Consider the following 23,726-nt stretch of genomic DNA (forward strand, 5'->3'; position numbering starts at 1 on the left):
GTGTGTACTGTACACATCTTCATTTTTGAAGGGTATAAAAACAAGCCGCTCGCCATCTCAGTTCTTATTTTATTTTCTGAATGGCAAAAATCACACAAGCAGTCAGTCACTGACAGATCACAAACATGCACGAACTCAAAAGACAAGGCAGTATAAATACATCGGAAGTAGAGTGGGTTGTTTTTTTTTGTTTTTTTGAAAAAAGAGGTAGTATTAGCAGCAAAGACACAAATCAGTGCCCAGATTTGACATTTTTACACGTTATCAACTTAATTAGAATCAGTCTATTGACGAGAATGTTACCTTTACGTCACTGTTTGACGAGATACAGAGTCATCTAAACAAATGATGTCAAATTACTGACCTAAGATCCTTGTTTACACGGATATAAGCGCGGCGGAAGTGCTGTGAAGTTGGGCTTGTGCCCAGTCAGGTGAAATATAAAGTGCGCTGGGGGCTAACGCCACTGTGGGAGTCCAAAGATCCATGAATTATTCAGTCATTTGTGAGCACAAGTGGATGAGTATCTGTTTACAGGTAATAGGTGATCGCAGCTGCACTTGAGAGCTCGCTAAAGCCTGTGATGCCTCTTTGTCACCAACAAAAGGACGGGATGATCTATTGTATACATTTTATGCAGCCGTCAAAACTCTGTATGCAGCTTCTTCCCTTTGTTGAGTGAAGCATGGAGATGATGAAGAGGTCGTTATGTAAATGAGGAGCCAGTTTATGGGAAAACTAAAACCACCGCTTCGCATCATCTGATCTTTTTTTTTTTACATGACGTGACAGAAAAGTTAGATTGCGGACATATGCTATGTCATGTGATTGTCTAAATGTTTGTTAAAGTGCTTTCTCTTGTGTCTGCGGAAGTTTTCAGAGTAATTCATGAACTTTTAATAATTAAACAACCCTTTAGCACACGCTGAGGTGTGAAGCTCTAATGTAAACTCTCTGTTCTCGCAGCATTTAGCAAAGGATATGAGCTGTGGCCAAACAAAGTCTCATCCACTGAGAAAGAGCTCAGTCTGTCTTTACTCAGTGTGTGTTTGATGTCTTGGATTAGCTCTTTATTCACGCTCCCATCTGACAGTCTGGGTTGCATCCCTCCGCCGCGGGACTCCTCTTGGCTTCCGTCGTCAGACTTGGACGTTGTAAAATCAGTTATTTCTGTAACTTCTCCACTGGGTTCGTCTGTTTTCCCCCATGTTTCCTCTGTGTCTTTCGCTCCATCCGGACTCACTGAGCGCTCGTGATGCTCCTCTGTTTTGGATGCAGGCGAGGGACTTTTTGTCCCTTCAATCTCCGTTTGTTTTTCATTCAAGTCTGGATCATGATCAATAGTTTTCTCTTCGCTCTGTTTCTCCGCCTCACTCTTAGGTTTGCCACTGGCTACCGAATGAAGGGTTCCTGCGATGCTTTCCACTTCAGTTTTAAATATATCACTTTGCATCGGTTCATCTTGAACCTTGTTTTCCCCGTCGTCCATCTTGTCTTCGCCTACAGACCCTTTGCTTCCCTTTCTCTCCCTTTTTGTAGAGTCTTCATCACTGTCTTCACTCCCTGTTTTTTGTATTAATATGTCCTTCACCTCAGTCTCCTCCTTTTCTCGGAGACTGTTTTTGTCCTGGTTATTTTCATGGAGTTTATCATCAGACTGATCACCCTCCAGGTCGGACTCAACAGCTTCCACGTTGTTTTTCTCTCGATCCTCACTTTCACTTTTTTCTGTTTGCTCATTCTTGAGTGGACTCTGGAATCTCTGCTGCTCTGCAGGTGTTGTCTCCTCTTTGCTGGAGCTGGACACTGGCGCGTGTGAAGTGTCGTCCCTCAGTTCGTCGAAGGGTTCAACAAACTTCTTGAAAAACTTTGATTCTTGATGCATGTTTACCCAGTTTGTGACCAGATCAGTCTTGTCCTCATTAGCTAGGTCCTCTGGAGTTTCTGTAGCTACTGTGATGCTCTGTTCCGCGACGTCAGCCTCGTTGTTTGCTGCTCGAGGTTTGAGCAGCACACTCGCTCCTTCCTCCGAGGCCTTGCTTACCTCCTCCACGTCTGCTCCGTTCTCTCCGTTAGCAGCGGAGATGTTGCCACCAGCAGTGTTTTCGTCAGTGTGTGGGTTTTTGTCCGATATTGCAGCCGAGGAACCTAAAGCCCTTGGTGTTGAAGACTGTGCCTGATCTGCTGAAGAAGCAACGATCATGTCACTCATATTATCCTTATTTCTGGTCGAGTGGGACTCTCTGTTTTCATTATTGAGGTCAGCTGTGTTGCAATTTTCATCTTGTTCTGTTTCCTCACTCTCCTCTCTACCTGTGTTTGGCTTATTTTCTGTGTTTGTTTTCTCCGTCCCAGTGATTTCTAGCTCCGACTCTTGCTTTCCACCACACTCATCTCCATCTCCATCACCATCATGGTCAGACTCTTCTTTGACCTCTGTACTTCTCTCTTCCGTCGGTACCTGCTCTGATTTTGCTTCATCTTCGACGTGCTCGGCTGTTTTCACGTCTTTTTTGTCCTCATCTGAAGCCTCTGTCTCGTCATCATGACTTTCTCTCTCGCCTCTGTTTGAAATTTCCCCATTTTCAGCGTCGACGTCTCCCTTTTCACTCTTGGTACTTGCCCCTTCAGTTTCTTTCTTTGTGTCGTCAGACTCCACCACGTTGTCCGACATCTCGCCGGTTGTTTTATTCACATGTGTTGCTTCGTTATCACCAACATCCTCTGACTGAGCAGTATTTCCATCAGCTGTTTTTACATGGTCAGTGCTTTTCTCCGGTTCTTCAGTGATCTCGGATGTTCCCTCCCCCTCTTCACTCTTACAAGTTGTGATATTTTCCCCTTCGGGTTCTTTGTCATCTTGTTCACTTTGTTCAGCTTTGTGCCCGTTGTCATCTTTTTCTTCTTTCTCTGCGTTGTCACCCTTCTCCTCATTGAGTTCTGCCTTTGTCTCAGTCATTTCATCACCTTCGTTAGTTTGATCAGCTGTGGCCTCCTTTTCTCGAGATTCCTCGTCTTCATTCTTATTCTCATCGCTTTCACCAAACTTGTCTCTTTCCGTTTTCTCTGATTCGTTGTCTTTCTCCGCATGTGCAACGTCATCTTCCTCTTCAGCACTTTTCTCAGCTGCTTTGTCGCTTGTCTCTTTTTCATCACTTTTAGTGTCTTCTACCATGTTGTCCGCATTTTCTATCTTTTCCTCTGCCTTACATTCATCGTTTCCCTTTTCTTCTTTTATATCTGTTTCATTATTTTCTTTACCATCACTATTTTCACCTTGTGCCAGTTCATCTGATTCAGTTTGTTTTTCTTCCTCCTTACTTTCCTCTTTTATTTCCACAGATTTTTGCTCTTCTTCCGCCTCTTGTTGCCGACTGCCACCATTACCTGCTTCTGCTGCTTCCTCCTGCTCAGTTTCTCTAATATCATCTCCACTGGCCTCACCCTTTGCACTGTCCTCTCTTATTCCTGCTGTATTTTCCACCACTGATTCTCGGCTCACGTCCAGTGAGCTCTGTGAATCCTCAGCTGTGACTCCTGTCTGTGATGCAGCCGGTGTGTCTGTGCTGTCTCTCTGCTGCTTCTCCTCCTCGGTGTCAGTTACAGGTGCCTCTTCACAGTTGATGGCCTCTTGTTCCTCTGAGGGCTCTGCTTCCATCTCCACTGTCTTACGCGCTGTCATAACCTCCTCCTCCGCATTGTCTGACGCTGCGTTTTCATCAGTGTTTTTAACGGGCTCTGATACTGATGACACATCTGCATCACCGGTTTCTGCCCCTGGTCCTGTCTCTTGTGGCTGTGTGTCAGCCTCCACTGCTTCTGCACTTTTCTCCTCTTGTTCTTTATCTTTTGGCGCAGTGGTTGTATCCGTGCATTCAGCTCCTCCATCTTCCCGAGGTTCTCTAGTTTTGGGTTCTTCAATCGTGTTCTCTTCCGACACAGATTGTGTTGCTGCACCCATGTCCTCTGATTTATCCTTTTCTTCAACATCTTCTGATGCAGGCTTTTCATCCTCCTCATCTTTAGCACTGTCACTGTTCTCATGAAGCTCTTTTTCAGTTACACTGTCCTCTTTATTTGGCTCAGATGTGTCTTCCTGAACCTGGACCACTTCAGCTTCACCAACATTGGCATTTTCCTCACTCTTTGTCTCCTCGGCCAGGGTCTGTTTCTGCTTCTCAAATGTCACTGATTTCTCTGGAAGATGGAAAAAAAAGTTGGAAAATCTATACATTTTCTACAAAAATAATCTTGAAAATCACCGACAGCAAAGTGATGTGATAAAAACAAACTAGTACCATCGTTGTCTTGTTCATGTCCCTTATCTGTGGCTACCTCCTGCTCCTCAGTGCCGGCGTCGGTCAGTGGAGGCTCACAACTCTTCTGGGACTCGTTCAGTATGGCTTCTGTGATCTTCTCCTGCACAAAGTTATCTTAGGAAACAAGAGGAGACATGGCACATGCAATGATATGAAATAACATGTCCACAGGAACTCTGTGAGCGACTAATGATAAAGCTGCTGTCATCAATGTCGACTTTTGTCTAACTTCTTGTCTGCTGTTGCCATTCCCCTTCCTCCTCCCTATGTCACTTTGTGAACATTTTTGTTCACGAATGACTGAATGAGAATGAATGTATTCCGGTTTCCACCACAAACATGCACATTTGGGGATTAGACAAATTGGACACTCTAAATTGGGCGTGAGAGTGGATGATTGTTTGTCTGTATGTGGCCATGCGATGGTGTACTCCACCTTTCACCCTATGTCAGCTGGGCTTGGCACCAGTGCCCCCTGTGACCCTCATGTGGAGGATAAAGCAGTTGAAGATTAACAAATTGATGGATTCATTTAGGAGTGTTTCACTGACAGCAGCTTTAGTAACAATGTGGTTGAATGTGTGCAATGCAAATGCAACAAAAAAACGGAGGCAATGACAAAAACATGCAGAAATCATCTTTAATCTGTCAAACATAAGGGAAAAGCACAACATGCAAAATGATAATAACACTACACAGAAGATAAAAAAACAACAAAAAACAGCAGGACAATGCAACACAAAAATGAAACTTAAACCACAGTTTACAAAAAGAAATAAAATCACTTTGACTGTTGCCTCTTTTGTGCAAACTCATCCCAGGAGCACAGGTTAACTGTGGAAATAACCTCTATAATATGTGGAATTACAATATTTGCAAGTAATTAGAAATGAATCAAACCATGCTGCACATATTTTAGTTGTTTACTTTTCATCACATATAAAGCGTGTACAATTGCTCTACTTTTGAATAATTTATTCATCTCACTAACTTTTGCCATTTATTGCAACTATCAACAAAGCAGTTAAAAAGGGCTTTCCTGAATACACAAGTTGACAGGATAAAGAATTACTTTTTAATATCAAACTCACTTTGAAAAAGAACGTGTTTGACATTAAATAGTGAATCAGACAGAAAATCATTTCACACACATGAAAAGTCAAAAGAAAATATAATTTTTCCACTATTATCATGTAATCACATTATGATTTTAAGGTAACAATCTGTCAGTACTGCATTACTGTAACAGTAATTATTTCATTGATGTACCGCTATATTTACAAATCTGCTCAAAGATACTCATGTTTACATCCCTGGTTGATGCTAATGATAATAGTGGAAAAACCTCCATGTAAGATGGACTGATCCATGCCTCACCCTGTTCTTTACTTACCCCTCTCCTGTTCCTCTTCGTCCCGTTTTACCTCCTCTCCTCTACTCTCAGCTTCTTTTCCCTCTGAGGTGTCATCATTCTGTCTGTGTTCCTGTCCTGAGGGGACGCTGGTGTCAGAGACGTTGTCCCCTGCACTGGGCTGTAAATCTGAGTCCCTGGCTAAACCCGACTCGCCCTCAGCGGCAGCTGCTGCTTCTTCTGGATTCAGTTTCAGTTCTTGGTTGTCCTCTCGATGGAGCTCTGCTTTCTCATCCTTTCTGGAATCTTTCGCGTCCTCCACATCGCTCATCTCCTGATCGCTGCCTGAACAGCTGGAGCCTGAACGAGACTTTATGTCCTCTGTGCAAGAAACAGGGAGCATTTTAAAATCTTCACACCACCAGTATAAATGAATATACAAAGGTTTTATTCCTCGCAGTGTAGTGGAGTTCCTCATAAACAATGTTTTTTAAAGTTTAGAAAGTTTTTCAGGTTTTTTTCACATCTACATTTGGGTCCTCCATTTTTTTTTTTTACATCCCTGACAAATAAATAATCAGCCGTTAACTGAGGTATGAAATCAAATTAATAAAATGAACCTATACGGGTAAATAAAAACCCCATCATGCTTTACTTTTATAATGATAATACCTTATTATTTACATAATGCTTTTCAAAAACAAATGACAAAGAATAAAAAAGAGAAAGATGAAATAGCCAGTGTGTCCAATGTGTTTGCCTCCCTGATCTTTGGGAGAAGGCTCAGTCACCTTTTGAAGGTTGTTCTTCGAGTACGATCACTCACCGTCCTTCTCGTCGTCTTGCGTCTCAGACGTGTCTCTGTCTTTAACCTGTGACTCTGTGTCACTGGATGCAGACAGGGGGATCTTTTCTTGTTCATCCTCCACGGGGCCTTCGTCATCTGCTTCAAAGTCTTCTTCATAATCTAAGGTGAAACGCAGTAGACACTGAGTGACAAACACCCATGTCTTATATTATTCATAATTTCCGTCGACGTCTCAGTCATACCATCTCTGGCTTTGTCCTCCGCGGTTGCTTGGACCAGTCCCTGTCTTGTTTCACACTCTGAATGGGAGGACGTGTTCTCCTCACCAGTCCTTTCTGTTTCCATCTCAGCAGCTTCTTTTGGGCTGGACACCGACACCTCACTTCCTCCCTCTTCTTTGGCTCTCTTTGGTGGAGGCGTAGGTTTTTTGTCCAATCCCATTGCGATGATGCACCTGCAAAAATGTTCATCAAGCACAAACTTTATTGGAGGGTCATGAGAACAGGGTAGAGATGAGTCTAATATCTGTCCGTCTAATATAACACCTGTATTGTATTGATAAAACAAACAACATAATGTGTTTTAATCAAATTATTGAACATACTGCTAATATTCACATGTGTGTCTTACTTGTAGCAGGGCGACGCCCCCTCCACGCTGAATAAGCCGAAGTGTCCGTGCCTGCCGCCCAGTCTGGAGCCTTTCCTGTGTTTGAACTCACAGCAGGAGCTCAGCCGTTCGACCTGGAGGCCGTTCAGGAAGAAGGTCAAACTAAAGGGGAAGCCTCTGTGTCGTCTTGAAATGAACTGGAAAGACTCTGAGGGACAGATTGAGGATGGAGATGAAAACGATGAACAGAACAGAATCCTGAACCCTGTGATGGATCTGTACTGAGTGCATATACTCAGATCGAGTCACACTGACCTCCCTCTCGGAGCTTGCCTTTGTACACACAGAGGTTCTCTCCTCCACAGTGCTGCTGGAAGACTTTCACCTCGTCCCTCATGTCGATCATGTCGTGGGAGAGATGCACTGTTTTGCCAAAGTACACCATGTTCACACTGACTCTGCTCTGCTGCACGGAGCTCCTCAGCATTGGACGATCCTGAAAAGTTCAACATCAATTTAATCCAGTTTTTTCCAGGAATTATTCAAATTCTCTTCGGACGCATAAAGTTCTAAAAAAATGTCTAGAGTATTCTTCTCACAGTCCATTATTTTTCCTCTTTTATTCGGTCTCATCCTGAATAATTAATGTGTGTGATCTGGCACTATAAATGGAATAACAGCTTGTAATACTGAAGTCTCACTAATCGTGGTCTTGTATTTGTATCATGGAAAAGCTTGTCCATGATGTGCCAAGTTTGGAGAAGCCAATATCAAGAGGCTGCAGCTTGGAAATGTTTGTTGTCTGGGAAAAGGAGAGTTTAACACCTCATTGACGTCAGCTACACTGGTGGCGGTGGTCGGACGCAGTCTGCGGCCCCGGAGCGTGCCGCTGGGAGTGACCTTTATTGCCCTCTCTTTCCTCTTTGTGGCTGGAGGGACGGGGGTGACAAAATTGTTGATGACTGGGAGGCAGTATGGAGAGACGCCATTGGAGGTCTCTTTTGTGGTCAAACATCTGCGGGACTCCTTTTATGACAGAGATGATAATATTCATCTTAAAATGAATCTGCCTTTACAGAAGGAAACACACAAATCTGAGTGTGTGACAGTCTTACAGTGCCGTTGAAGAGCTGCTCGTTGTCGTTGGCAGACCTCAGGAGTCTGTAAGGAGAGCTGCGTCTGAGTGTAGCTGTGGTGCTGTTACTGTGGATCGGCTTCAGACGCACCGGCCTTTGCATTTTCCCTGGAGCCGTGTTTGGTCGAGAGGATCCCAGCTACAGTACACACACACACACACACACACACACACTTACTGTCACACTGTTTATCATCAAGGAGTATGATATGTTTATTGATTGTTGCTCAGTGTTCCTTCACACAGATGATGTTTAAAGATGCTGCTCTTTCCCCATTTCTAGTTTCTATACTGATCTAAGCAGCCGCAGGTAAATGCCTCATTTTAACTGTAACATAGTGCTGCAATGATTATTGGATTAATCCATGATTACCTGATTAAGCTTCATAAAAGTGAATGTTTTATTTTTATGTTTCATTGCTCCTCTATGACAGTAAACTACTGAATTAATCGTCAACTATTTTGATAATCAATTGATCTGTTGGAGTGTTTTTTCAATAATTAAATCAAGTTAAATTTTTCAATTTTTCAGCTGCTTAAATGTGAATATTATTATATAACAAAGAAATCAATTGAGGACATCATAGTTTCTAGGTTTGGTAAACACCGAACAACATTTTCTAGAAACAAACAAGTTTGGGAAAAAAACAATTGACAGATTTAATCTGAAATATACTCAGTTCCTTTAATGGCATTTGTGACTCTTGTGAAGACATTTTGATTAATTCCAAAGGAATTTGGTTGCAACTGAAATCTGTATAAATCTTTGGAAGGCTGATAGAGATTACTTCCTGTTTGTGAATTTCCTTCCACTGCGTTGTTTTCATTCAGTTTTTACTATAGTGGTTTCTTACAAATGTTTACTCTCTTAGGAAGTCAAACAAAAGTTATTGTTAATGCTAATTACAATAAAACACTGCCCTCTTAATCTACTGTTGCACTAAGACGCACACTCACAGACTCGGAGGATTCAGAGTGATCTCCCTCGGGCCCAGAGTGCTGTTTTCGGACGCCCCTTGCCCCTGTGGGGGGGCGTGGAGACAGGATGCGGATGATGTCTTCTTCATACCTTCTAGAGCGCTCCAGCTTCCAAAAAGACCATTTATTATTATATTGAGTGTGGATATATATAAAAAATATTACATTTTACTAAACTGTTTTTTAAATGAATAATCAATTTAAGAGCAACATGTTAAGAGCCATTAGTTTATAAAATAGTGAAGTAGTATTTAAATGTAAATGATCTACCTTGATTTTATGCACTCTTTCCCTCCTTGCAAACTCCTCCAGTTTTCTTTTGATCTCTATTTGATGGAGACGCTGCATGACAGGGGCACAGGACAAACTCACACAGTTTATATGCAATTAGAAGCAGCAATTAGCCTTTGTCTGTGGTACACTGTGTTCACCCCACCTCCATCTCCAGCACCTTGTGGAAAATGGCCTGGGCCAGGCATTCACGAACATGTCTCTGGTGGGCTCTCTGGATCACCTTGTGTCTGTACTCTTTGTCTGGAACGATGCGCCCACTCCTGGTGATCTGAAACCAACACTAGTGTCAGCAGAGGCCAATCACTGTGAGTTTTGAAACAATGATCGAGATCACCAGCAGGTGATATTGTGTGCATGACTGCAACATTTTGTTCCGTAATAATTCTTTTTCTTTTGAAGGTTTTATACAATGATTTATGCAGCTGTGCTCAGCAGGGAACAACCTTCCAGTTCTTCATCAAGTACCTAATGACCAAGATTGTTTATAGATTTCAGTATCGCACACAGTGCCCATCTCGTTACCATGAGGGTCCAGGGGCTTTCAGCCACTCTGGAACTCTCAATGCGCAACATTGACTCCCCTCACGCCTTTAAATCCACACTCAAGACACACCTTTTCAGTCCAGCCCAAAAACATGCAGATTTGGGGATTAGGATTTGGACACTAAATTGACCCCCTCCGTAATCCTCACGTGGAGGATAAAGCGGTAGAAGTTGTAGGGATATTGTTTTGTTTTTGTTGAGAACACATTCTAAGTTAAAGGAATACTTCACCGATTTGCATATACATAGCTTTGTATGCAAATCGGTGAAGTATTCCTTTAATGTCAGTATTAAAACAGTAAGTAACCGCAGTACAACATTGAATTTGGTTTAGTGGACCTTCTCAAAATCATCATCATCATCATTGCATTGACTTACCAGTCCTGCTCTCTGCAGGTGTCTTCTGATGCGAGTGTTGCTGAAGTATCCAGCGAGATGTTTGTCCGTCAGACTGTTGTAGACTGAAAGCAGCCTGCAGAAACAAGGCCTCATTTCATGAACGATATCCTCACTCTAGTCTTTAACTTTCACAACAATCCTTGGTGGAAGTACTTGAAAACTAGAATCTTAACTGAATGATTCAACTGGCCACAACACCACTGTTTGTTTGTTTGTTTGTTTGTTTGTTTGTTGTCCTCATTACTGAGACATCAGTCTGTCTGGAAGCAGTTTTTTTCCAAACCAGATTTGATTCCCTCTCACATTTGTGTGCAGGATAATGGGACCTTACGACTATTGGGGTCTGTTACCAGTGTCTGATTACACACAGGAATAAGATGGGATGAGACACTTAACCCTGACTGTCGCCCCTTTGTCTACCTGTGTGTGCAGGTGTACTTATACATGACTTCTCTCATTCTTTATTACTTGGAAGCAGAAATTGGGCTAAATTTAACTTCAGGGATGAAAGATTAGGAGCCGGAATAAGTAATGAATGATTAACTTAAATCCAGAGAGCAGTAAATATGGATCTTATTTATTTATTTAACCTTTATTATACCTGGCAAAACATTAAGAACAAATTGTTATTGACTTGATTATGTTGGCCTGGCAAGTGCAGGAAAACACTTGTAGAGGTACGGAAAGAGGGCGAAACCCGAAATATGCAAACATCAACACAACACAACTGTAATAAGTCTTTAGAAACTTTAAAACAGTGTCAAATTGTGGTAAAACATTTGCAAGTGTCATTAAGAATTGCCTTTAGATGGCCTTTAATAGCAACCGCAGAGAAGGAAAAAAAAAGCATTCTTTTTTGTAATAAGTTCCAGTAATTTGATGCAGCAAGTTGTCCAAAGCAAAACTTGGTTTTGGGGATGTGCAGTGCTTTTTAATGGGAAATAAATAATGAATGATTAACTTAAGTCCAGACATAAAGAACATATGGATACCTTACTTAACTTTTAAATTAGCTTAAATTACACACTCACTTAATTGTAGCACTGGTGTGTGTGAGTGTGTGTGTGTAGAGTAAATGTTAATGAGTATGGAGTAGCATCCAATGTAAACGCTCCAGTACCTTTAAATACCTGGGCTATTTTTTGTGTTTTAACACTTTTATTAAGTGTTGTCAGCAAATATAAAGCCAACACAAGTGTCATTTGTGTATTTTGGTGGAGAGTTGACTCAGTTTTGCATTACACTTGGTTCCAGTCATTTTAAAGTACTTGCCACTGGAGTGACACATATTCTACTCCCACTAACAATGTACAAGACATGTATTAAGTTATTCTGTGGTTTAAATGTGCGTTAACGAGCTACAAAAATAAATCGAGGTCTGCAAACAGATCTGACATGCATAATAAAGTTAAAAACAACAACAACAACAAACTGCACCTACCCTGGGTTAAGATGATTCATGGCTGCCGCTACTTTTCAGTTTCTTGTCAGTTTCAGAGTCTGCTCGGTGTCTGACGGCGTGTGTGTGTGTGTGTGTGTGTGTGAGAGAGAAAGAGAGCAGGAGTGATGAAGTGCGGCAGGACATTTGGAGCTGACACCACCACCACCACCACTGAGGCTGCGGAACTGATGACACTCGCCGCCGGTTGCCATGGGAGATCACGTGACGAGGCTGCCAACAAGGCTGGTTTCCACTTACAGACACATCTAAACCATAATACACACACACACACACACTGGTTGGCACAGCTATTCTTCTTAGGACAGTCTAAACAAGGGATTATCCCGAACTATAATTCAAATGATTAGCTCTAAACCTACCCAGTTACCCAGAAAGTATGGCCCAGGTTTTGGTCTCCAAGAGGACTAAATGTCTCCTGTGAGTGATCTTCATTATGTCACATATGGATTATTATATATACATGGATTATTAAGCATGAATTAATTAATTCATGCTTAAGCAGCATTCTAGTTGATCGTCAATACTTTAAATTCCCATTTAATCATCTATTATAATTTAATTTATGTTTGTGTTTGAATATGTTTTTTAAATGGAGTAACAGTACTTGATCGCAGTGGTGTGTAGTTTTAACGTTTACGCCATTTAATCCACTGGTGGTTCTACACACAGTTCACTGCTTCAGTGCAGGTAAGTGGGAAGTACACAGTAAATATGTTTATATGACTTAAGATAGTACCACATTATTCAAATGACATTAACATATTGTATAATAATAACGTCTCCCCCAACATAAAGAAGAAGAGTTTTTGTGTCTGTGTTGGAGCTGCTGAGTCCTCAACAATGCCACTCACTTGTGGAGTGCCTCAAGGTTCTATTCTTGGGCCTTCTCTCTTCTTACTTGCTTATTTCCTCATGGTTTTTAAATGTTTTCTTGGTCCCCACAGTTTCTGTCTGACCTGCTTCAGCCGTACGTTCCCTCATGTTCTCTTAGGTTGGCAGATCAGTCATTATTAGTCGTCTCATTTTCAATCGCTGCCCTGAAACTGTGGACTAAGTTGCCTTTGCACAGCAGACAGGCCGACTCACTTCCTGTTTTTAAGTCCTCTCTTAAAACATTTTTTTTTTCTCTTTGGCGTTTAACACAGTTGGAGATTTTACTGTCTACTGTCTGTCTATCGTTTTTACTTTTGTATTTGTCCTCATGTCTATGGTCAGTGTACAGCGCTTTGGACAACTGTGTTGTTTCTAAAGTGCGTTATAAGTAAAGTGGGGTTTGATATCACAAGTTTTAATCCATGTTTTAAGAAATATGATAAAGCCTTTTGGAAGTGTAGTCTAATGTAGATTTTTTTTATCTTACACAAGTAAAATGAGATCTGTTCTATTGCAAAGATTTAACTCTTAAAATGATATTTACCACTTCTCCCTCGTTTAAAATGTATATAGTAAATGTCTCTTGCTTTGCAATTACTGGTCATGTCAAAGGTTAAAAGTCATGGACACAAGATGTCATCTACCATCACCATGAGTCCATATTTAATAAATTCTCATACATAATTGTGTTATGTATGAGGCTGCAGCTACAACCATAGCCGATAACTGTTCTCTTTATTGATTTTAAAGTCAAATGTGATATAATAAATCAGCACACAGTTACTGATCAAGTAAACAACCTTCAGCTTCCACCTCAGAAAATGCTTGAGCAGCTATAGATGTGATGAAGCTGAATCTGGAGGTCCTCTGTGGCCCTCTTGTGGAAATAAAGGAACATTGCTTTTTGCCTGCAGAATATTATTTTAAACAATGCAGAAGCCGTCTCTGATGTTAAACTTAAAACATATAAATATAATATCATTTTATATTGTGATACTTCATTTTAGTGATCATGTTAATGGTTGAAATTGAGTATCATTGATAAGACACAAACACAGCTGTGCAAGTAGGAAATGTCTTATAATTTCAGAATGTCACATAATGCACAGGTCATGTTTAATGTCAGAATTGAGGGCTCAGATGTGCATAGAACCCTGAAATATAGATTGATGTTAATTTGTAAAGATATTGAAAACAAACCGGGGGAGAGGAGATTAATCGCAACATTTAACACCACAAGTGTATAAATAAAAGATTTTAGATGAGTGAAGCTTTTCAAACTGATCAATATCAGTGCCGCACACTACCGCTGTGTATGCACAGTCACAATGACATCACGATCTTTGTAATCAGAGTTCACAGTGAACTGTGTGACAGTTGAGCTGAGTGAACAGCATGTAAACATCAACACAGCAGTGCTATACCATAAACTGTAAAAAATTGGGAGCATACAAAAAACATGATCATTATTTTCATGAAGTTTGTTGTCTGTTGGTTTTTCAGAACCAGCAGCAGTTTCTCTGCACTGCACTCAACACCTGCAGACACCTGTGGATGTTTGACGAAACCAGGCTGCACAAGGTACGGGAGACAGGTATGTGTGTGAACCTGGTATTCCTTATGTTGTGGGGACCTAAATCTGTTTATACAGTCACATTATAGGGGCTTGTCTTCCTTATGGGAACAAAAATCAAGTCCCCATAATGTAAATGACTGCATTTTAAGGCAAAGACATGTTTTATAGTTAGGCTGAGGTTAGGGTCAGGGTTATGATTAGGCCAGTTGTAATTTTGGTCCAGGAAGTTTGTGTAATGTAAGTGAATGGAATGTGCTCTGAAGTCATGGAAACCAGTTTAAGTTAAGTTTGGGCTTAAGGTAAGGGCTCTGATTTTATGTGTGGTTAAGTCCATAGATTGATTGCTCTTTTTTTAAATGAGACAGTACATATTAACGATCATTTACGTGTAAGATTGTATCCTGATGGTTAATTTCCATCTCCATTCTCATTGGCAGGTTGGTGTCGAGTGAAGAAGGAGAAAAAAAAAGTAAGAACAAATGCGAGAAACAAGCAAACAACATAGAGCAGAACCATATTCGCACGATGCCCGTTACACATGATAGTGTAAACAAGGTTGTGAACAGCTGTGGTTTTGCTTTAAGGTGGTTAGTAAATGAGGTGAGAGTCGGTACTTACCGTATTTCACTTGGTATTTAATTCCGGGTTTGAGATGCACAAAAGGAGAATATAGGTCAGGGGTGTCAAACGTACGGCCCGGGGGCCAGATCCGGCCCGCCAGAGGCTCCAATCCGGCCCACAGGATGAATTTGTTAAAATTTCACACTACGATTACAATCTAAACGTAATGTCAAATACAATATTTTTCTCTTCCAGATACCTGTGACTAAATGTTTGTGCCTTTATAGATCCAGTGTGATGTGTAAATAGTACATTTAGGCACGATATTGCTGAAATTGCACTTATATTTCTCAAGAAATGTCTTGTTTTGTAAAAATATCCTTCATTAAATGTAAAACAAAGGAGAAAAAAAGCAAGGAGTTCTTGTTGTTCATAGGTTATTATGCTATTATTTTACTATTTTTACTGGTCCGGCCCCCTTGAGATCAAACTGTCCTGTATTTGGCCCCTGAACAAAAATGGGTTTGACACCCCTGATATAGGTCGACCAAAAGTAATTTTCCTAAAGGGTACAATACAGTTCCCTCTAGATTCTGCTCTGGTTGATCTTTTTTCATAACAAATTCCTGTAATGGAGGTGGAGCTTGACTGTGAAGAATGTTATATAGTCTAGAATCAGTATATTTTACAGTGTTGTCCCAATTTAGTCGCTCACATTTCTTCAAGATCTGGAAGTGATGATACGTCTTTGTTTTTTTGTCTATTACTTTCAAAGCTTAAGGTTAGTGTTAGACATTAATGAATGGAGGGAAGTCAATGCAAGTCTTAAGATGGATTGAAATAAATGTGTGTGTTTTTGTGCTTGAAATTACATTTTTAAATCAACACATGTTCACGCATTAGTGTCACCACATATTGCAATTTTCATGCTAATAACCATGTGATAGATAGATAGATAGATAGATAGATAGATATTAAACTAATCAAATAGTGGATCTTTCACTGTGCATGTGAAGAGCAGCATGGCCCACACTAAAACACATGATGTGAAATGAAAGAAGCAGGTAAAACAGAGATATCTGAGGACACATTCACCTTCTGCTCAGTTAGGGGGGAATTGATACAGACATATGCTATTGATGCTCACAATGAACACAAGCCACTGAAATGTAAGTCTTACAATAATAATTAACGCAGAAATAGATGAGGGGTGATTATAAATTCCATTCAGGATTCTGAGATGGGGGAGGAAGGGGGAGCAACAGTTTTCGCAATCAGTGTTAAATAGCGCAGTTTTGTGCCTGTGTGATTGTCAAGTGGGCCATTACTGGTTGATAAGAGCACCTTTTCCTTATGTGGCTTTCCTTATGCGAAAGGGAGCATGCTGCCCCGATGCATTCAGGCCCCTCTTTCACTGCACTGCTATTTTTACTGCTGTGATTTCCACCCAATCCCCCGCTCGCTGCCCAACAAACGCAAACCCCACAGCCACCGTCCCTCCTCCAGCACCCCACCCCACCTCTTCCCCTTCAGATTCAATGATTACCCATTTACAGCAAGGAGAAAAGGTCATGCCAAACTGGTTGTGTCAATTGTAAACCACCCCAATTCTGACTGATTTGAATGAAAGAAATGAGCAGTTGCACTTCATGGTTGAAATTGAGTATCATTGATAAACACATGAAGAAGAGAGATTACAGTTGAATTAGGAACTGTCTAATCATTTCAGAATGTTACATAATGCACAGTGTTCAATGTAAGAATAATAAAGATTTTCAAATTGATCAATATTAGTGCTACATACACATACTGTTGCTGTGTATGCACAGTCACAATTACATTATGTAATTATCTTTGTAAAAATTGCAAAGAGAGCCTGTGTGCAAACTTTAAATGTGTCATTAGTAACAAACCAGCAGTTTATAGCAAACAACATCAAATATTACGTCTTATTGCTCTTTGGTTTAAAACTAAAATCTGTTCAGTTTATACCACAAATGGTTTAGTACATGTTATTAATGTGGAAGTGAGCTCTTTGCCCCTGTGTATGTACAGTGGGTACGGAAAGTATTCAGACCCCTTTAAATGTTTCACTCTTTTTTCATTGCAGCCATTTTCTAAAATCTAAAAAGTTCATTTAATTTCTCTTTAATGTACACTCAGCAACCCATCTTGACAGAAAAAAAACAGAAATGTAGAAATTTTTGCAAATTTATTAAAAAAGAAAAAGTGAAATATCACATGGTCATAAGTATTCAGACCCTTTGCTCAGTATTGAGTAGAAGCACCCTTTTGAGCTAGTACAGCCATGAGTCTTCTTGGGAATGATGCAACAAGTTTTTCACACCTGGATTTGGGGATCCTCTGCCATTCTTCCTTGCAGATCCTCTCCAGTTCTGTCAGGTTGGATGGTGAATGTTGGTGGACAGCCATTTTCAGGTCTCTCCAGAGATGCTCAATTGGGTTTAGGTCAGGGCTCTGGCTGGGCCACTCAAGAATGGTCACAGAGTTGTTCCGAAGCCACTCCTTGGTTATTTTAGCTGTGTGCTTAGGGTCATTGTCTTGTTGGAAGGTGAACCTTCGGCCCAATCTGAGGTCCTGAGCACTCTGGAAGAGGTTTTCTTCCAGGATATCTCTATACTTGGCCGGATTCATCTTTCCTTCAATTGCAACCAGTCGTCCTGTCCCTGCAGCTGAAAAACACCCCCATAGCATGATGCTGCCACCACCATGTTTCACTGTTGGGATTGTATTGGGCAGGTGATGAGCAGTGCTTGGTTTTCTCCACACATTCCACTTAGAATTAACGCCAAAAAGTTCAATCTTGGTCTCATCAGACCAGAGAATCTTATTTCTCACAGTCTGGGAGTCCTTCATGTGTTTTTTGGCAAACTCTCTGCGGGCTTTCATATGTCTTGCACTGAGGAGAGGCTTCCGTCGGGCCACTCTGCCATAAAGCCCCGACTGGTGGAGGGCTGCAGTGATAGTCGACTTTGTGGAACTTTCTCCCATCTCCCTACTGCATCTCTGGAGCTCAGTCACAGTGATCTTTGGGTTCTTCTTTACCTCTCTCACCAAGACTCTTCTCCCAAGATTGCTCAGTTTGGCTGGACGGCCAGGTCTAGGAAGAGTTCTGGTCGTCCCAAACGTCTTCCATTTAAGGATTATGGAGGCCACTGTGCTCTTGGGAACCTTGAGGGCTGCAGAAATTCTTTTGTAACCATGGCCTGATCTGTGCCTTGTCACAATTCTGTCTCTGAGCTCCTTGGGCAGTTCCTTCGACCTCATGATTCTCATTTGCTCTGACATGCACTGTGAGCTGTAAGGTCTTATATAGACAGGTCTGTGCCTTTCCTAATCAAGTCCAATCAGTTTAATTAAACACAGCTGGACTCCAGTGAAGGAGCAGAACCACCTCAAGGACAATCAGAAGAAATGGACAGCATGTGAGTTAAATATGAGTGTCACAGCAAAGGGTCTGAATACTTATGACCATGTGATATTTCAGTTTTCTTTTTTAATAAATTTGCAAAAATGTCTACATTTCTGTTTTTTTTCTGTCAAGATGGGTTGCTGAGTGTACATTAATGAGAAATAAAATGAACTTTTTTGATTTTAGCAAATGGCTGCAATGAAACAAAGAGTAAAAGGGGTCTGAATACTTTCCGTACCCTGTACAAACATATACTGTATGTAGGTTAATGTTGGTCAGAGATAATACAGCTGGTGAAATAGCAGCTTCACATTTCCTCTGATTCTAATAATTCCTGTATTTTATCTCCAGAAATAATTACAACACACCCCTCTAACACAACAGACTATATAGAGTTCACTCTGAACTGCGTGACATCACAAACACAGAGAAAAGTATTTCTGTAGAGCTTGACAATTAAACCAAACTAAGAGTAAACAACAGAGCTGAGTGAACAGCATGTAAACATCACCACAGCAACGCTATACCATCAACTGTTGGTTTTAGATGGTGGACTCACCCAGCAGCAGTTTCTCTGCACTGCACTCAACACCTGCACACACTTGTGGATGTTTGACAAAACCAGGCTGCACAAGGTACAGGAGAGAGATGTGTGTGTCTGTGTGTCATTATTATGGGATGTGTCTTTGTTATGGGGACAAGTAATCAAGGCAGACATTTCACGGGCATAAAAATCACAATGCACTGAAATGTAAGTCTTACAATAACAATTAATGCAGAATTAGATGAGGGGTGATTATAAATTCCATTCAGGAAAAGGTCTTGGCTGTAAGCTGGGAGGTGGCAAGGAGATCTTGGGGAGTCGTGCAGTTCTGAGATGGGGGAGGAAGGGGGAGCAACAGTTTTTGCAATCAGTGTTAAATAGCACAGTTTTGTGCCTGTGTGATTGTCAAGTCTCATGGGAACGGGGAGAAAGGGGAGAGGACACAGGCGCTGGCTGTTCGCCGCTTCTCACACTGTCTGAGTATTTTTTTTACTGCTATTTAGTAGCTGATGTGCCCTGTTAGCCGTCTCCTGAACTTCACATGGAACTCTAACATCTAGCGGCTGAAAAGACTTGACTTTGACATCATTGTTTTACGGATGAATCATACCTGCTGCTGTCAAACTCGCCCCTGCTGTGCTTTGGCATTGGCATGCCCTTGGTCTCATATCAACTGATACCACCGGGGTTTTCTGTAAATGGTCATCAGAGATCTTCTGCGGTCACCTCTTTGTGTTGTCGCAAATAACTCTATAGCCGTTTGCTAACCACTCGCACCACCCTGCGTGTGCTGGGCTAGGGCCACATGCTCCACATGCTCCGCCAAAATATCCCGTGGATGTCGGCTCTGCTGCTGGGGCTGTTGGCGGTGGGCTTTCTGCTGTGGTCCTGCACGTGTGTGTGCAGGGACTATGGCTGACTGTCAACACCGGGACCACATCACATCCACCGGGCGCCATGCTCCAGTATACACCATCGCAGCTGCTGGAGCTCAACACCCAAGGCCTTCCATCGGGCCCAACTGTCCACAAAGTTGCTTACCAAGAACACCAGAAGACTTACAGCAGAGCACTTTCCACAGCAAGATCACAATGTTATTCAAATGTTAATTCACCGCTCTGGATTGGTTTGGGTCCTACCTCACAGATAGAGCTGCGTATGTGGCCCTGGGGCATGCTAAATCGCAGCCCCACACTGTCACCTGTGGGGTCCCACAAGGGTCCAACCCTACATGCTCCCCCTGGGCCACATCATCGGAAAGCATGGAGTCTCATTCCACTGCTATGCCGATGATACTAGCTCTATCTGTGAGGTTGCACCCAGCCTCCCCTACACCCCCATCAGCACTCACCTCCTGCCTGGAGGAGATAAAAGTGTGGATGTCCAACAACTTCCTCCAGCTAAACAGCATCAAAACAGAAGCCATCCAAATTGGAAACCCTCACCAACTTTGTTCCTTCCATTTAAACTGCATCTCTTTTTCTGGCCTCTCCATCACGCTCTCCCCTTCTGTTACAAATCTGGGAGTCAAATTTGACCCCCATCTGTCATTTCAATCCCATGTCAACCACCTCAGCAAAATTGCATTCCTTCACCTCAGGAATCTTGGTAAACTCCACCCTCAGTGATGCTGAAAGGCTGGTCCACGTTTTTGTCTCCTCCAGAGTGGATTGCTGTAATGCACTCCTCATCGGGATCCCTGGCGGGACCCTTCAAAAGCTTCAACATATCCAAAACAGTGCTGCCAGGATCCTGATGAGGGTCCGGAAATTTGAACACAGTACACCTATTCTCCGGACACTTCAGTGGCTCCCCATCCACCAGTGCATTCATGGACACGCCCCACAATACCTCCAAAAACTCCTCACGCCACAATCCACATCAAGAAGCCTCCGATCCACAAATACTTACCGTCTCTGTCCCCCCAGGACCAAACTTCACACAATGGGAGATCAAGCCTTTTTAGCAGCTGCTCCAAGGCTCTGGAATGCTGCCTGAGGGCAACACAGACTGTGGAAATTAAAAAAACAACAACAACTGGACACTTTGGTTCAGGAAAACATACCAAAAGGGCTGCCATTGATTTATAATGTCTTTTAATTTATGTTTTTGTGTGCACTTTTAACCAGCTTCTGTAGCACTTTGACTGCTTTATAAATAAATGAATTATTATTATTCTTTAGTGGGCCATTACTGGTGGATAAAAGTACTTTTTCCTTATGTGGCTTTCCTAGAGGGAGCAGCATTCTCCCTCTGGCATGCTGCATTCAAGGCCCTCTTTCTGCTGTGATTTCCACCCAATTCCCCATTCACAGCCCAGCCAGTGCAAACCCTTCCTCGGTGGGTTAACCAGGCTGTGTGTCATGTCAATATTGTATGTCATTATTAAGGGACTTGTGTTCCTTATGGGGACAAAAATCAAGCCCCCATAATGTAAATGACTGCATTTTAAGGCAAAGACATGTTTAATCGTTAGGTTAAGGCCGTGGTTCTCAATTATTTTCTGTCATGCCCTCCCTAGGGGACAGAAATATTTTCTACTATCACTTTCACTATTTGAGAGGTACTGGGTTAAGGTCAGGGTTAAGGTTAGACCAGTCGTAATTATGGTTAAGGTTAAAATAAGTCTCCAGGAAATAAATGTCAATGGACACATAACCAGTCCCTCACACATACACACTGTATGTGTGAGGGACTGCTTATGTTTACTGCTATCATTTTACTTGTCGTTAGGTTGAGTGATTGATTGATTGACTGATTGATTGATATATAACAATGGGATGTTACATATTAATGATATTAAACAAATCAAAAAGTGGATAAGAAATACCAAATATTAGAATGAAGTGCTACCTCTTCCACTCTTTGTATAACAGTTATTAAAAAGCAGGTGAAATGTTGCTATTTTTCTTGCCAAATAAACAAGCATGTACTTTTTTAGAAACATTATCTATCAAAAGTAGAGAGTGAAAACAAAATGATAATAATAATTTCATTTATAATTCACGATTATAAATTCCATTCAGGAAAAGGTCTTGGCTGTTAGCTGGGAGGTGGCAAGGAGATCTTGGGGAGTCATGCAGTTCTGAGATGGGGGAGGAAGGGGGAGCAACAGTTTTCGCAATCAGTGTTAAATAGCACAGTTTTGTGCCTGTGTGATTGTCAAGTGGGCCATTACTGGTTGAGCACTTTTTCCTTATGTGGCTTTCCCTATGTGACCTCTCACATGCTGCTCCTTCTCACACGCTGCCCCGATACAATCAGGCCCCTCTTTCACTGCACTGCCATTTTCACTGCTGTGATTTCCACCCAATCCCCGCAGCCAACACAAATCCTCCTCCTCCCACCCCACAGCCACCGTCCCTCCTCCAGCACCCCACCTATTCCCCTTCAGATTCAATGAGTACCCATTTAGAGCAAGGAGAAAAGGTCATGCCCAACTGGTTGTGTCAATTGTAAACCACCCCAATTTGGACTGATTTCAATGAAAGAAATGAGCAGTTGCAGCTCTAAAGAAAGCAAAGGTCCGTGTGGAAGTAGCAAATTAAGAGACTGTCTCTCAGAGGAGGCCGAGCGCTCGCCGCCGCTCAGACGTCGCCTACATTCCTCATCCGTACTGTATGTGGGTCGTGTATCATCTTCTACACACACAAAACAAATGGGAAGTAAAAAAGGAGGATGATAGGTTCAGCTCCTTATTACTTTTTCTTTTTGTTTAGATGTCTCACCGTATGTCCTTTGGAGACTTTTGTGGGTGGGTGAGTGTGTTTTTGTTTGTTTTTATCGTTTTGAATGTGCAGCTCTGTTGCCCTCTCTCGTAGTTTTTGTTTAAGCTGACACATGTGAACATGCATCTTTGTTTGGGGCTTCACACACTTGAGCCCTTGCTGAAATATGTGATTTTTATTTCCCTTCTAAACAGTCAAATTGGAGTTAAATCTCTGATGAAGTCACAAAATGAGGAATTTAGAGAATAATGTGTGTATTTTAAGTTATAGGGTAAAACTCCTTTAACTTACTTTCATAATAAAACAATTGCACACAGCTTGAGAGGCTGGCACTTTTGAATGAAGATATGTGGACAAGATCTAAAGAATGAATTGGTATCAAAACGTATTTTCCAGGAATCAGTATCGGGGATCAGATATTGATACCTTATCAAACTTTTTTTTTATTTTAGGTCACGCTGCACATACACCAGCAGCCAAATTCAAGGATGGAGGTAAAGCAGCAAAGCAGTCAAACCAGTCTGTAAGTATGTTGACAGATGAGACATTGTTTTTGTCTGGTCCACATCAGCAGAAAAAACATTTATGAACTCAGCCATGCAGAGCTGAAACTGAAAACACGCAACTGTTACACACTCAGATACACATCTATTCCAACCATCTGAGCTCATATCAGGGAGTCCACAAGTGGTGCGTTCAAAGTCTTTTTCACATCTGAAAGATACTTTGTCTTGTCCTGATAAAATTCTCATGCTCGTGACTTTGGGTTATCATGTGTAGCTAAACACAGCTCTCCTCTCACTCCAGACCTCTGCATGTGTGTGTGTCACTGTGAGCAAAGGGAGGCAGTTTCCCCACTTCTTTAAAGTGTTGCAGTGTTCAAAGACTCATCCAGACTTTGAACAGTGGCTTCATATCCACACAGAATCGCACGCTGCCCCAGTGAAACGTCTGCTCTGCAGTATGCAGTGCTGCAGATGTATAATCTGATAAAGGGCATTCATCTCCACCAGCTGGAACAGGACACATCTCGATGGAGGCACGCTAACTCCTTTATCCGTCTGTGATAAGGATGCAGACTCATGCCCATGCAGGTCGGACTGTTGTCCCATG

The 23,726-nt window shown here is 41.8% G+C and overlaps 1 protein-coding gene across 1 annotated transcript; it reads right to left on the minus strand.

Moving 5' to 3' along the window:
• Positions 1-55: 55 nt before the first annotated feature.
• On the minus strand, positions 56-12,080 carry erich3 (glutamate-rich 3). Its single transcript, XM_044043767.1, has 14 exons — positions 11,878-12,080; positions 10,416-10,509; positions 9,637-9,762; positions 9,471-9,542; positions 9,180-9,308; positions 8,203-8,361; positions 7,913-8,113; positions 7,403-7,583; positions 7,109-7,295; positions 6,721-6,932; positions 6,497-6,637; positions 5,713-6,051; positions 4,299-4,433; positions 56-4,197 (listed from the first exon to the last, which is right to left on the minus strand). The coding sequence occupies exons 1-14, from the start codon at positions 11,895-11,897 to the stop codon at positions 941-943; spliced, it is 5,253 nt and encodes a 1,750-aa protein (XP_043899702.1). The 5' UTR covers positions 11,898-12,080; the 3' UTR covers positions 56-940.
• Between the last annotated feature and the right edge of the window lie 11,646 nt (positions 12,081-23,726).

This window comes from Solea senegalensis, linkage group LG14, assembly GCF_019176455.1.
Source record: "Solea senegalensis isolate Sse05_10M linkage group LG14, IFAPA_SoseM_1, whole genome shotgun sequence".
Taxonomy (NCBI): Eukaryota; Metazoa; Chordata; class Actinopteri; order Pleuronectiformes; family Soleidae; genus Solea; species Solea senegalensis.